Source organism: Mustela erminea, chromosome 4 (genome assembly GCF_009829155.1).
Source record: "Mustela erminea isolate mMusErm1 chromosome 4, mMusErm1.Pri, whole genome shotgun sequence".
Taxonomy (NCBI): domain Eukaryota; kingdom Metazoa; phylum Chordata; class Mammalia; order Carnivora; family Mustelidae; genus Mustela; species Mustela erminea.
Genome location: NC_045617.1, coordinates 102,401,948 through 102,417,116, shown reverse-complemented (window position 1 = coordinate 102,417,116; position 15,169 = coordinate 102,401,948). Strand labels below are relative to the sequence as shown.

Genomic DNA, 15,169 nt, shown 5'->3' with positions numbered 1-15,169 from the left:
CCCACCCACACATACACATTTACGTGCACAAACATGCAGATTAACAGTGTAAAAATGGCAAAATGTAGAATTGGCAACATGGCTATTTGGTACTGGAGAGGTAATCTGTAGATCCTGTGAGACTTTTGGAAGGCATCAGCGAGGTGAGGAGGAGGGGGTGTGACTGGAATGAGCAGTAGGTCAGAATGCAGGAATCTTGAGATGTGGTTCTTTGTCCCTCATCCTGGCTCACAGATAAAATTATATGTACCATCATTGTGAACATCCAATGTGTGACAACAGATCTGTCTGATCAAAAACCAAAACTCTAGTAAATTCACAGATTATGAGTCACCCTGTGTCCACATAGGGCCTTCAGTTACTCATTGAGTGTTAACTATTACTTCCTTTCCAAACTCCTGGGTTTTTCAATAGGCGATTAGCAATTTCATTGTATTATAACTCATATACTATTTGTGGTTTATAGCTATAAAAGATTGAAAATTTGTTTTGCTTTGAAATTACTGTCTTCATAACAATAGGTACTTTCAAAGCCACGTGGCTTCTGAGAAAAGTAAACTCTTCAGTTTATAAGGATTCTTTTCCACCCTGGTGCATTCCACTGTCTGACTTGATCATTTGCTGGTGTCTTCCTCTATTAAGACTCCATTTATTAGGGGCGACTCTTGTAATATCTCTTAACTGTTTCTTAGCCCCAAGTAGAAATGCACACTGTTTTCTTGTTAAATGTTTAGGAGTTTCAGAAATCACTTGGAGCCAAGCATTCTGTCTATGACACCACCAACAGAACTGGACGGTCCCTGAAGGAGAAAACCACCCTGGCTGATGACAACCTGAAACTGGATGACATGCTGAGTGAACTCAGAGACAAATGGGATACCATCTGTGGAAAATCTGTGGAAAGGTAACAGGTCCTGTAGGGCAGTCTGGTTGCCTTGTAGGTTTCTTTCAAGTGTACAATAGTGATGCTTTGTAGGAACATTCTGGAACCTTAAATACCTCCTTTGCCTGGGAACTTCTGGTCATCTGTAATACCCTACTTACACAGTGCCTGCGCCCAGAAGGCTTGGTTGTTCATTATTATTTATTTTTAATTACTTGATTCACTCAGCAGTGGTATTACTCTCCAAGCCTGTCATCTCAGACCTGACTTCTCTCAGGTCTCCCCAGGGCTGCTCTTGTCCTCCTTAATCCAGTTTTCCCATAAGTAGGAGGATGGTCTTCTTAAAATATGAATGGGGTCTTGTCATTGCCCTGCCTCATACTTTTTAGGAACTTAATATTGAGGGTGAACCAGAACATAGGCTCCTTAGTGTGACGGGCAAGGTCCTCCCAATCTGACCCTGGTGTTCCCTTCCAACTTCCATCCTTCCCTGTCTAGTCTTCTTTCTCATTATACTTGAACCATAAAGACCCAAATCTAATTTCTAAATCTTTAAGGATTTAGAAAGTACCATTGTAGTAGAAGAGTTCAAGTATCTTAGAAATGTTTTCAAACAATTCATAGATCCTTGGTTTAATTACTTTTGTCAATATCAAGATTAAATAGAATATTCTAATAATAAAATTATATTAGAATAGAAAATTAGAATGTAGTCTACAGAATACATAGGAAGAATATAGAAATTTTGCCGTTTTTTAAAAAAATCCTTAAAACCTTCCATTTCAAAAGGTTATATGCATTTTACAATGTGCTATAAATGATTTCATGGCAGGCAGACACCCAGGGGTTGGAGATGGGGCAGGTTGTGACTACAGACAGCGTGTGGGAGGTTTGGGGGATGACGGAACTGTTCTTTCTTAATTATGAGATGGTTACATAAATCTCTACATGTGTTACAGTTCATGGAACTGTACACTCAAAAAAGTCAAGTTTACTGTATGATAATTTAAAACAAAAAAAAATTTTATGGCATTTTTTTTAAATGAAGAAACTGAAAGATCACTGATTTCTAGAGGTGATAATGAAGGAATTCTCCAAGAACAGATAAGATCTACTTAAGGACTAAAAAAGAAAATTTGAGAAAACTTTTGTTATTTTCTAAAGAAGGCAAAGAAACGCACTGAAGATACCTGTATATTATTTTTTCCTTTGACCATTGCCCAGCCTTCATAAATGGATTTTAGATATTCAGGTATTTGGTGGGTTTTCTGTTACTCAGTCTGACTTTTCCACCTTTTTCCCCAGACAAAATAAACTGGAGGAAGCCCTGTTATTTTCTGGACAATTCACAGATGCCTTGCAGGCCCTCATTGATTGGCTGTATAGAGTTGAACCCCAGCTGGCAGAAGACCAGCCTGTCCACGGAGACATTGATTTAGTGATGAATTTGATCGATAATCACAAGGTATTATTAACTGGGACATTTTATTGATCTCATTTGATTATCCTGAATTTAGAGGAAACTATAACCCCTTATCTTAGCCTTTTAAAATCTAGAGACTATATGTCATAATATGTAACAGTCTTTAGTATTTAGTGTGCTTTGAGCAGAATCAGGAAGCCAACTTTAAAAGTGATACAGGAAAATTAGTATCAATGAGATACTTTTTTTTTTTTTTTAACAATTTCCAGATCTAAAAACTTTTAGAGTTCTCTGGTGCTTTAAAGCATGTTCTAAGAATGTTTTATAGTCTTTTGTTATTCATATAAATAATTATGTAATTTAAAATCACTCCCTCAGTGACCTGGAACTTGGTCATTCCATAAGTGTATGGATTTGTGACATTATCTACAGGAGTCAAGATAGGCTACTTTTCTGTTTTTAAAGACCATTTTATCCTTGCCCCTTGAACTCTAGCAATCTGTGAGATATCAGCATAGGCTCTGAGGGATTCAATTATTACTTTAAGTCAGGTGGTTTCCTGGCAATCTCCTGAGATGGATTTAAATATTTTTTGCCAATCAAAGGGAATATTCAGGACGTCCCACTGATACTGAGTGCAAGGTCCGAAATTATGGTAAAATGTTATGTTACAACTTAAAGAACCTCAAAAACAACCTGAGGCACAGTAGTAATGTGGGATGGTTGTACCAGAGTAGACTTTATATACAAATATTTTACAGCACTGTAGTTTACAGCACTGTTTTATTTCTCCTCTCTTATGTTTGAATTAGAAAATTTATTTCATTTTAAAATGTTTTCTTTATACTTGCCTCGTTACGCTGTTTTGATCTTAACCTGTTCCTTTTTAAATAGTTGGTGCTTTTGCATATTTATTTTCCCTTTTTTTGTTCTGTTATCTGATTATAAAAGAGAGTTTGTTACATTTAAATATTATTTAAAAAATCAAAGAATAGATGAAGAACTGTGATTGGGCCTACAAAAAGAAAAAAAGTTGAGTTTTGTTGCTTTGCCTGTATTGAAACAAATGTTTTGTGCATGATTGATACAGACTTTCATTCCTTGGCATTCATTCAATGAGTAATGAATAGTGTAATGTTACTTTTTACATAAATGCCATTTGTATAAACTCACTGTCTAAATATTTACTCCCTTCAGCACTTGCCAGGTTTTTTATATATTAAAGGTTATCAAGAATGAGTTAATCATTCAGCATTAGTAATACAATTGGAAGGCTCAGGAAGTTTAAGTTCACCAAGTATATTGGAAAGTCAGCTCAGGACTATCGAGCGAGTCCTATCACAAACAGATTACACAGATGGTGTATTTTCGATGCCTGTGTGTGTGTGTGTGTGTGTGTGTGTGTGTGTCTGCAGGCACACCTCATTTAACACCACTAGAGTGAAAGCAAACAAAGAATTTATTGTACTATGTTTGGACTATTTTTGACGGTCTCACTTTTATGAATGATTTGATTATCAGAACAGAAACTCATCGATAGAGGCAAAATGATAAGATGTGCTTAGTAATATTCATTTGTAATCATCTTTTAGAGAAATAAGGTAATCTTATTCTATCTATAAGCTTGGTTAATTTGAAAGATATAGTTGCACACACTGACTCTTGGATCAGAAATGAAGTACCCTGGGCTCATTTTTTGGATTGGGTCTGTGGCCAAAAGAAGCCAGTCTAACTCCTGGCACATCCAAGTTTATCAAAATTAGGCAAGAGGGAGGGAAAAGCTTTTCTTCCAAAAGGACAGATAAGGATGTAAGCCTCTAAAATTTGACATTAGAGGTTAGTTCTCAGGATACTATGAAAGCTGAAGCCGTGTTGCAGGGAAAAAGACTGCAGGCCCCCTCCCTGTGGGCTCCCCTGCCATTCCCTCCAGTACCCTCATGCAGACCCCAGGATTGCTTAGTTCTTCATTAGTCTGTTTGTCTATTAATGAAGAGGAATGAGGTAGCCAGCACATTCTTGGCACTTACGAGGATTTGAGAGGAATTGGGATGCCATAGTAAAGAATTATAGAAAAAAAGAGAAAGTGACATTTTCACTTGTGGAATTGCATTTGAGTAGCCACCATTATTTAAATCCAAGGCGTCATTTAAAAATTAAGGTTTGATTGCTCAGGAGGATGCTAGAAGATTGAACAGCTTTACAGCTCTGTTAGGAGCAAACATATGATGACTGAGCTCCTGAAGATTCTGTGAGAAGTACAGCTCATTAAACTCTTAAGTCTTAGAGACTGGTGCAGGAGGTCATGTACACATATATTCCACACTGTGTTTTACTGGTTTCATTTTGTAGTGAAAAATCAATTTTTAATGAAAATACGGTCTTTCTAGGTTTTCCAGAAAGAACTGGGGAAGAGGACCAGCAGCGTGCAGGCCCTGAAGCGCTCGGCGCGAGAGCTCATCGAGGGTAGCCGAGACGACTCCTCCTGGGTCAAGGTCCAGATGCAGGAACTGAGCACACGCTGGGAGACCGTGTGTGCACTGTCCATATCCAAGCAGACCCGCTTGGAGGCAGCCCTGCGGCAGGTGACAGTCTTGTAAATTGCAGCTGGGGGTGATGAGAAAGGTATCAAAGCCCAGAGCTGCTCTGGTGGAGAACTGTTTCGCTCCTCCTTTCTTACTGGGACGGTGATGGAGAGGGAGATTCTTAGAGGATCCTTGCCTTGCTCCTCCCCCCAGGAGTTTTAAGTTTCTCACAGAGGGAAGTTTTCTCATTGTCACACAAAAGTGCCACTCTTGAAATTTTTCACCTCAGACGTGTAATGGGCTCTCATGGCTCTAACATCAGATTGTTAAAATGGTGAAGTAGTCTTCATATTGGCATTTAGAGGTCTTAACATTTATAAAGTATAGCAACATGTATCTTTATATTTTTAGTGGGCATAATGCATATCGTTAATCAATGTAAATTTAAGACTTTTTTTTCATTGAGAGGAGGACTGTATACTAACAAGCATCTTTGGGGATCTTCTTTGTGGCGTGTGTGTGGTGTGTGTGTGTGTGTGTGTGTGTGCGTGTGTGTGTGAACTGTTAGGCAGAGGAATTTCACTCAGTGGTGCATGCCCTCCTGGAGTGGCTGGCAGAGGCCGAGCAAACCCTTCGTTTCCATGGTGCTCTCCCAGATGATGAGGATGCCCTTCGGACACTCATTGATCAGCATAAAGTGAGTTATCTAAATGCTAAGTAAAACTAAATGAGAAAATTCAATAGGCTCGTGATGGTAGATACCAACTGCATGCATATTTCCCTTTCTGAGAAGTAATTAAAGACCTAGCACATTTGAGAATTTGCCTTCATCCTCTTTGCTTACATTGGTGTGTCCCCATGCCCGCAAATAAAAGTGGAGTTATCTCTCCACGACTGCTTTGTGAAGAAGGTGGCTATTCTAAAGTGAGTGAGTCACCGTCCCCTCTCTTTTGGAAGAACATTGATTTTTCTAGGAGGTTATCTGGCTTCTGACCAAAACTGGTCAGCTTCATTGTACTTTCATGTGCATTTCAAAGATGAAATTTCCTGCATGAGCCTTTGGCATTTATAAACATATCATTAGAATTGTAATTAATAAGTTTGATCTTAGTAAACAAGACAAGCAAGTAATTCAATAACTGGTCTTCAAATTTTATTTTTCAATCTCTGCCAGTTCTGGTTTTATTTTATTATTATTTTTTTAGATTTTATTTATTTAACAGGGAGAGACACAGTGAGAGAGGGAACACAGGCAGGAGGTGTGGGAGAGGGAGAAGTAGGCTCCCTGCTGAGCAAGGAGTCCAATGTGAGGCTTGCTGTGGGGCTTGATCTCAGGACCCTTAATGACTGAGTCACCCAGGCACCCCGCCAATTCTGGTTTTAATCAAGATCCACCTTAAATTCTTATGAGAAGTAGCCTGTAGTATAAATTATAAATTTAAAATGAATTCTGTAAGTAGATATACTGTTGGATAGTTAACCAAATAAAAATCTGGCCACTGAGTTTTCAGGTCAACATCTATTTTGTAACAGTGCCTAGAACGAGCAAAACTGTTAGGAGAGTGGTCTGGATACCTCTTAACACTTGTTTGTTTTTGTTTTTTGTTAAACCTTTATCTGGAGAGGAGAAGGGAGTTGAGGGAAATTGGAAGGGGAGGTGAACCATGAGAGACTATGGACTCTGAAAAACAATATGAGGGTTTTGAAGGGGTGGGGGTGGGAGGTTGGGGTACCAGGTGGTGGGTATTATAGAGGGCACAGATTGCATGGAGCACTGGGTGTGGTGCAAAAATAATGAATACTGTTACGCTGAAAAAAATAAAAATTAAAAAAAAATTAGAAATTTACAATGCTAACACTCAATGCAGTATCCAACATTTCTTTTTAAAAGATCTGTTTAACACCACTGAAGAAGCTCATCTTCCAGGTTCAGGTTGGAAGGATGTCATTAGTTCCATTGTGGCATGGATTACATCATCTATGGAGATTTCTTATTTGTGACGATTGTGCTCTCTCAATGACGGGCTGCCTAACCTATAGCAATGAAATACTGCCTTGTCATTAATAAAAGTGATGTGAGCTTGTCTAACATTATCTGGAGGAGTGGAATGCTCCGTAAACCATTTAAAGTTGAAGTTAGAATATAAGAGGAGGAAAATGACATCAAATTTATTATAAATTTTTGATTCAGCTCAGTGTTTTGAAGAGCTATTATATTACTCTTGGCTGACCCACCAGCCAGCATTGAGTTCCACTGACAGAGTTGGTCTCAGAGGAGCTTCTTATATATCAAACATCTTACAGTAAGGTGCCCACTTGGGGTATCAGTACCCTCAGAGCAGGAGCAGGAAACCCCCAGAAGCATCAGGAAGCAGGGTATCCGGAGCAGGGGTAGTGTTGTGGGTCTTTTTGTTTTTGTTTTTGTTTTTACAACAAATTACTTTTAAATATTTTTAAGTTGTATAAAATTACATGTCATTTCATAAAGGGCTGCTTAGTACCAATAATTTGCCATAACATCATCCGTTCTTTCTTATTTTCTCTGCTTTCTTCACACACTGAGCAAATAAAAGTAAAGCAAAATATTTAATTTCTTAGCCCCAGGACCAGAGACTTCTCAGTATAGTCCACTTTCAAAAATGGCAAGCTTTCCCAGGTGAGCATAGAATGCAAGCAGGGAGCTGACCATCCAGCCCATGGCATTCCGGGCAGGACTCTGGCACTGTTTGGTTAGGGGTGATTAAAAGTATACGGTCAGATCCCCTGTCCTTGGGAAAGCACAGCTGTTATTGGCCTCTGGTTTTCTCTTCCTAGTAAAGCTTCCCCCCACCCCCTTTCAGTTAAGCAGATCTGTATTGGAGGAAATGAAAATAATTTTTTCATTTAAAAATTTTTAAAATGAAAATAATTTTTAAAATAAAAATGATGATATTTTAAAAATAGGTCATGTTAGTGGAGTATACTATTAATTAAACCTTGACATGACGGCAATAAAAATGTATAAATGAGAATTAAAAAGCACTTATTCAATCACAAAGACACGCGGTCTTTTGATCTTGTGGACCTTAACATCCAGTAGGTATGTAAGGAAACATGGCAACATGCCCGAATAGGAGGTCTAGGACAGAGCTGTGGCACAGAACCCAAAAAGAAAACGTCACTAGACATTCTAGGAAACCCATTCTCCGATGATCACCCTGACCACATGGCATGGATAGTATGGGGTGTCTGCTCAGTCTGTAGCCTTTGCAGCCCTTGCTCATGTTACTAAGGAATCCCTCCCTCTTAGTGCTGGGGTCCAGACTGGGGTGCTGGCAGATGCTTGAAATTCACTCTGAGGTTCTGGAAGCACAAGACCTTTTTTAAGGCAGAGGTTCTCATTTGTAGCCACGCTTTCAGAGTTCTGTGATTCATGTATCTATGAATACAGTTCTGATGGTAGAAAGTACAGTTATGTGTGTGAGACATTTGCAGAAAAGTTGATTTGAAAGCATTTTAGAGCCTGTCAGGGCTTCTTCATCCCACCAGAGCAGGGGATGACAGTTTCTGGCTGTCAGGCCCATCCCCTTCATGCTCTCCCCGACTCTTTCCTGCTGGACATTTGGGCCCTCTCTCCCTCACCCCAAACATTTATAGTTCCCTGCCCAGCCTTCTTTATTCCTTTTCGGTACATATTCCTCTCATTGCTGGCACACAGTTCATGCTGTTTTAAATATACAACCTCCTAGTTTTGTGAGGACCTTTTTTTTTCAATCAATATTATTTTTGTCTCTGGTGGTACTCTCTCTCCTAGTCCTGTTCTCCATTACCATATGTACACACTATCCAGATTTAGAAGAGTGTGTTTTTTTGTATAACATATCTTATAAGGCGTGAGGTGTTACCTAATACATGTATTCAGAAAAATACCTGTTAGAAAGTGCCTCACTTCCCATTGTTGTCCCTTCTCCTCTCTTAATTCCCCAGTTAGTGAATTGTTTCCAGCAGTGAATAGTGCTGGTGAAGTTCTTATGTACTTGTCTAACTCTGACGGTCACAGGCACGTCACTGGAGTTTTATTTTCAACCAGTGCCAGCAGCTGATCGAGGTCTTTGTTTCTGCTCTAGGAGTTCATGAAGAAACTGGAAGAAAAACGGGCCGCGCTGAATAAAGCTACCAGTATGGGGGACGCCGTCCTGGCCATCTGCCACCCTGACTCCATCACCACCATCAAACACTGGATGACCATCATCCGGGCCAGATTTGAGGAGGTCAGTGGGTCTCAAGTCATCATTAGAGCAGTAACAGAACTGAGATACATGTGTGACCCTGGGAAACCTTCCTCTGTGCATGACCTGTCTCTGCAGTCCACTTTTATTTAAAAACGTAAAGCCATTTTGCAGCTATGTCCCTGAAGCATGAAAAAGCAAATATTTGGTTTCCTATTTGACTTTTTGTCCCACTTCCACATTGTCGAATAACCCAGCACCCAAACTATACTTCAGAGGAGTATATGCTTGGGGAATGGATTGCGTACATGAACTGGATTCTGCATTTTAAGATTTTATCTATTTCTGTTTCCACTCAGTGCTTCATGGAATAAGCATTCTTGAGCCATCAGAGAATGTGTGTTTGAACTCAGACTAGAAATCTAAAGGAAGCCTGGGTGTTTGACACCCCATCTGTAACTATGGGGGCAAACATCAGAGGGGCTTTCATGTCCTCCGCAATCTGGTAGTACCATCCCAGATAGCACTGATGGTACCACTGATGCGATCTAGAAAGACTGGCAGTGTTATGATCCCAGGCCCAGGATGATCTTCTATATCCAGATATAGAAGAGTGTGTTTTTTTTGTGTAACATATCTTATAAGGCGTGAGGTGTTACCTAATACATGTATTCAGAAAAATACCTGTTAGAAAGTGCCTCACTTCCCATTGTTGTCCCTTTTCCTCTCTTAATTCCCCAGTTAGTGAATTGTTTCCAGCAGTGAATAGTGCTGGTGAAGTTCTTGTGTACTTGTCTAACTCTGATGGTCACAGGCACGTCACTGGAGTTTTATTTTCAACTAGTGCCAGCAGTTGTGTATTTTTACATCAGTTATTAACTAGGATGGATGAAATTGAGAGACATTTGTTTCCCCAACAGGTGTTGGCCTGGGCGAAGCAGCATCAACAGAGATTAGCAAGTGCTCTGGCTGGGCTCATTGCAAAACAGGAATTGCTGGAAGCTTTGCTGGCTTGGTTGCAGTGGGCCGAAACTACACTTAGCGACAAGGACAAAGAAGTCATCCCCCAGGAAATCGAAGAGGTGAAAGCCCTCATTGCAGAACACCAGGTAATATAAATATCATCCTAACCCTGTCTTCTCAGATACTGTTTTTATTTCACTGCCATACTTCTCAAGAGATTGCTTTGTGCTGGTTACCATCACTTCCTCAAACACACTCCTCAAGTCCTTCCTTACATTTATTGTCCGTTTCGCTCTGTTCTTCTGCTCCTCTGCTCCGTCTTCTGGCGACCTCGCTCTGCCGGGCTTTATGGCTCCATGCTTGCATATTCTACTCTCTGCTGCCACGCATCTCCCACGATGACCATCAGTACTTCAGACACACCCTGTCTACAAAGGAGTGCATCGTCTTGCTCCAAAAAACAAATGACTTCTCTATCCTTCCTGTTTTAAACTCTGAAATGATGGGCCTCCCACTGACTCTGATTTATTTGTATGCTTGTCACTTTGATACACATTTATAAAGGGAAGCATTAAATGGCAGCTTAGTTGACTAAGCAGCTAGCATTGCAATATTTTTTTTTTTAAAGATTTTATTTATCAGAGAGAGAGAGGGGGAGAGAGTGAGCACAGGCAGACAGAATGGCAGGCAGAGGCAGAGGGAGAAGCAGGCTCCCTGCTGAGCATGGAGCCCGATGTGGGACTCGATCCCAGGACGCTGGGATCATGACCTGAGCCGAAGGCAGCCACTTAACCAACTGAGCCACCCAGGCGTCCCGCATTGCAATATTTTTAAATAAATGTATGAGCCATTCATGTCCATAATGGCCCTGAAGTGCCTCATGTTGTGTTCTCTGTGATCAGAGTTCTCCAGTGTAACAGATTCTAGACATATGTTTCTCTACTTTTCACTTTTATCTGACTCCTCTTTTTTCCACCCCTTTTCACCACAGTCTCTGTCTTTGCTGCGCATTCCAGATAGAGGGATCTCTAAGTCACAATAATAAGCCTAAGGAGACAAGACAAGAAGTAGCAAGATAGTCAGACCTCTTAAATGGGAACTTTAACCTGAATAACTTTTATCTCCCTTGGCATAGTATATGTATAAACAGAAATATTTAAAATATGTCCATATTTAATATGTATGCCATATGTCAGTGTATAGCAAAGCCATCTGAAGTATTTCAAATACATTAGTGAAATGTGCTGCAGAGACATCCTGAGGACCAGCCCAGTTAATTAGTTGCTTTGCAGATAAATACTCACTTTAAGATTCTTCAGGAAGAGCTTAAAAGCTCTGGAAGATCCTGGTTGATACACAGATAGGTTATATTAATTATACAGCTGCTCCCATGCATGGTCATCAAGCTAAAACAAATTACTGTTACAGTGCTCTAATTACTTACCAGGTATATGTAACATTTTATATTGTTTAGTTGTGAGTAAATGCTATGTTATAGTGGCTTACAATTTTTTGGCCCCTAAAGATATAACAAGTTGGTTTATGCTTTTTTTTCCCCCCAGAATGAATTTCAGAAATAATAGCATGGTCCTTTTATCCTTTGCTTTTAGTTCATTTCTAAAGGTAGTTTTCTGTGGTGCACTTATATTTAATTGACTTTGACCTTTCAGACCTTCATGGAGGAAATGACCAGAAAACAACCTGATGTGGACAAAGTTACCAAGACCTACAAGAGGAGAGCAGCTGATCCTTCCTCATTACAGTCCCATATTCCGGTCCTGGATAAGGGGCGAGCAGGAAGTAAGCAGTGGCCAATTTCTTTAAAATGCACAAGGCTAAAGCCAAGGAAGTTAGTTTTGAGTTGTCGCTTGAAATTTCAGAGCAATTGGTGATTCTTTGAGCTCTCTCTACCGTAGAAGTTTTCCTTGAAAGAATACATGGGCTCAAATATTGTAGCAGCTTATTTAAAAATAAAGGAAAAAATATATACAGGCCTCTCTGTGTAATTTTATTTGCTTGTAGGGTATCTTTTAGATTAGCTAGAAGAAATTGGAAAAAATGTACAACAAGAACAGAAACCATCATCCCCTTTGCTTCTGTTATATAAATAACCTTATGGTGGGATATAGCAGAAATGACCATGACCTGGATATAGTTTATGACCTAACTGTTCATTAATGAGTGGCAGTCTGATAGATTTTGCCCATGTTCATATGACTTCAGGCTCTATTTACTTCCTAGTCTACTTTGACTCCACGAAAGGAAGTCACAAAGTGACATTAAAAACAATAAAGCAGGCTTGGAGAAGATTTAAAAGAAGCCCAGTTTATATCTGAATAATTGTAATTTGATACATTTCTTAAAGGTACCTTAATAGAAAAAAAAAATGATTTCAGATCTTTTGTAGTTGCTGTATTACCCAAGGGGGCAAGGTAACAAAGTGGTGGTTAAGAACTCTGGAGGCAGACTCCTTACCACCTTGGAAATATAACCTGGGACAAGTTACTCAAACTCTCTCTGAGCCTCACTTTACACATTTGTAAAAGGGATAATTATAACCTCACTGGATTCTGGTGAGGATTAGATAAACTAATGTGAACGAAGTGCTTAGCATACTTCCTTGGCTTGTAGTTAAATGCTCAGTAAATATTTTTGTAGGGCCTCGTAGGAGTGAGGAACTCTGGGCAAATCCCAGCTTGGACACTCTTCCTAACGTGACTTTAGGCCAGTTGTTTTTCCAGGCCACACTCAACCATTTAGTTAGATGAGAAAAATGCATTGAGACAACTGTTCTGTGATGTTATAGAAACTTGTGAAAAATAGCCAGAAAAGAGGGAGGAAAAATTAGTAAAGGCAGTAAATTGGGTTATGAGACTATGCACAGGAAATGTGCAGTCTCTGTGGAAAACAGACTTGGATGGAAGCTGGAGTCATACACACACGTCCCTATTTGATCAGAATTTGTGAAGTTTCTTGCTGTGACTCAAATGAATGGCCACTGTCTCCTGCCCTCACCTGCCTTCCTTCCAGCCTTCTTTTCTAAGAAGGGCAGCTGGGTTTGGGTAGCTGATTCTAAGATAAGTCTCACTGCCCTGGGAGATTTATTTTATCATGCCTTAACAAAAGAGAGGCTCACAAGGTACTTCTTTGTCATTGAAATGGCATGGATTTTAAGCTGGAAAATGTTTTAAACATAATTTTATAAAGAGAGCTTTTCAGTATTTAAATGCCCATTGGGTATGTTTCTCTGTTTTATATGAAAAGTATGTGATCCTTGGTAAGTAAAACAGATTTGAACTTGAACATTATAAGATCTAAATAAGATCTTTCTAAATAATTAAGTTGATTCAGTTTTAGCTAGGAACAATAAAGGCCAAGCCTTAACATATTTAGAACCCTGGAAACCACTCTCCTAACTAAAGTTGCATTTTAACAGGAAAACGCTTCCCGGCGTCAAGCTTATATCCCTCTGGATCACAGACACAAATCGAAACCAAGAATCCGAGGGTCAATTTGTTGGTGAGCAAATGGCAGCAAGTTTGGCTCCTTGCGTTGGAAAGGAGGAGGAAGCTTAATGACGCCTTGGACAGACTGGAGGAGGTCAGAGAACTCCTGTGTTCAGCACCCCTGATGATATGGGATGTGGGTTTAGGGAATCAATAAAGTAAACTACAGTTGACCCTTGAACAACATGGAATTAGGGGCACTAACAGCAGCCCCCCACACACACACATACTGCATAGTCAAAAATCCACGTATAACTTTCGACTCCCTCAAAACTGAACTGTTAATAGCCCCTTATTGACCAGAAGCCTTATTGCCCTACCTATAAGAAGCAATTAACAAAGTTATATGTGTTATATACTATATTCTTATAATAAAGTAAGCTAGAGAAAAGCAAATGTTATTAAGAAAATCACAAGGAAGAGAAAACACGTCTTTTTAAAAATTTCATAAAAAGCCTGCATGGAAGCAGACCCACACGGTTCAAACTCAGTGTTGTCCCAGGGTCCACTACAGTATATTCTAACATAATCAGAACCTGACTCCATTAAGAGAAGAAGCAGCTTGATGTATGTTTGCTTGGTATTATCTGGGAAATATAACCACTGATAATTCAGGTATTTTCATTATATATATATATATTCTGTGGTCTGAGATGTAGAGTTTCAGATTCTGAAACTGGGAAATTTTTAGAAGCCTTGGATGATAGAACGGCAAAGAGCAGAGAGAGAGCAGAGGTGAGAGCTGCTGAGCTGGGCCTGCTGTCCGGTAGGCACAGAACTTACCAGTAGTGTCTCTCTGGGGCAGTTCACCTTTGTCACATTGGCACTATCAGAAATTGTTAGTTTGACTTTTTGAGGAGTTTTGTATGTTTCTTTTATTTGAAAAGATCAACCAGCGACAGTAGTGAAATCATAGGAAAGATGTTTCTGTGCTCCCTTTGCAAAATGAGACCTTTTTTATTTTTTTGAAGTGGGAAAGATCTGTGCATTATCTGGAAGGTCATTAAAAATAACTTTATTCATAAAGTCGGAGGTACTGTTTGTGCACCGTATGAACCAAAAATACCTTTTGTCCTTTCCAGCTGAGGGAATTTGCTAACTTTGATTTCGATATCTGGCGTAAAAAATACATGAGATGGATGAATCATAAGAAATCTCGAGTGATGGACTTCTTCAGGAGAATTGATAAAGATCAGGATGGGAAAATAACCCGACAAGAATTTATTGATGGAATTCTTTCCTCAAGTAAGTCCCAAGAGAAGTGACTGTAAATGATGTCATTTTTTAAAGAAAATAAGCACACTTTAAAATTGTGTTACTAATAAAGCATCGCCTTTAAGCTTGGCTATGAAGTCATGCCTTCAGGGAAGTGTCCGTGGTGAAATGCGTGGTTTTGGGGTCAGGCTTATTTCATACTCCTGTAACCACAGTTGGTATATTCCTTGCTCCCTGAAGCTGTGTCCTCATTAGTATAATAAAGTTAATAATATTTGATTCTTAGATTGTTTTGTCTGACCTGTAATGGGTAATCAGTAAATTCAAGTCAGCCTCTTCCCTTTTTTGTTCTAATTGACATCTGATCATTGTCATTAATGGGAAATTAGAACTCTATGAAAATTCTTAAGGTATGTGTCACCTTGTTTGATGGTTGAGTCATATGGATG

General features: G+C 39.4%; 1 protein-coding gene across 19 annotated transcripts in view; it reads left to right on the top strand.

Annotated features, from left to right (window-relative positions):
* The window catches only part of DST (dystonin), a 475,119-nt gene that overhangs the window by 446,397 nt on the left and 13,553 nt on the right, over positions 1-15,169 (top strand). For all 19 annotated transcript variants that reach the window (XM_032340325.1, XM_032340326.1, XM_032340306.1 and 16 more), the window contains 9 exons: positions 735-904; positions 2,189-2,348; positions 4,694-4,888; positions 5,397-5,525; positions 8,935-9,078; positions 9,957-10,145; positions 11,670-11,799; positions 13,436-13,599; positions 14,588-14,750. In XM_032340325.1, coding sequence (XP_032196216.1) covers positions 735-904; positions 2,189-2,348; positions 4,694-4,888; positions 5,397-5,525; positions 8,935-9,078; positions 9,957-10,145; positions 11,670-11,799; positions 13,436-13,599; positions 14,588-14,750 — 1,444 coding nt within the window. The remainder of the gene's footprint in view (positions 1-734; positions 905-2,188; positions 2,349-4,693; positions 4,889-5,396; positions 5,526-8,934; positions 9,079-9,956; positions 10,146-11,669; positions 11,800-13,435; positions 13,600-14,587; positions 14,751-15,169) is intronic.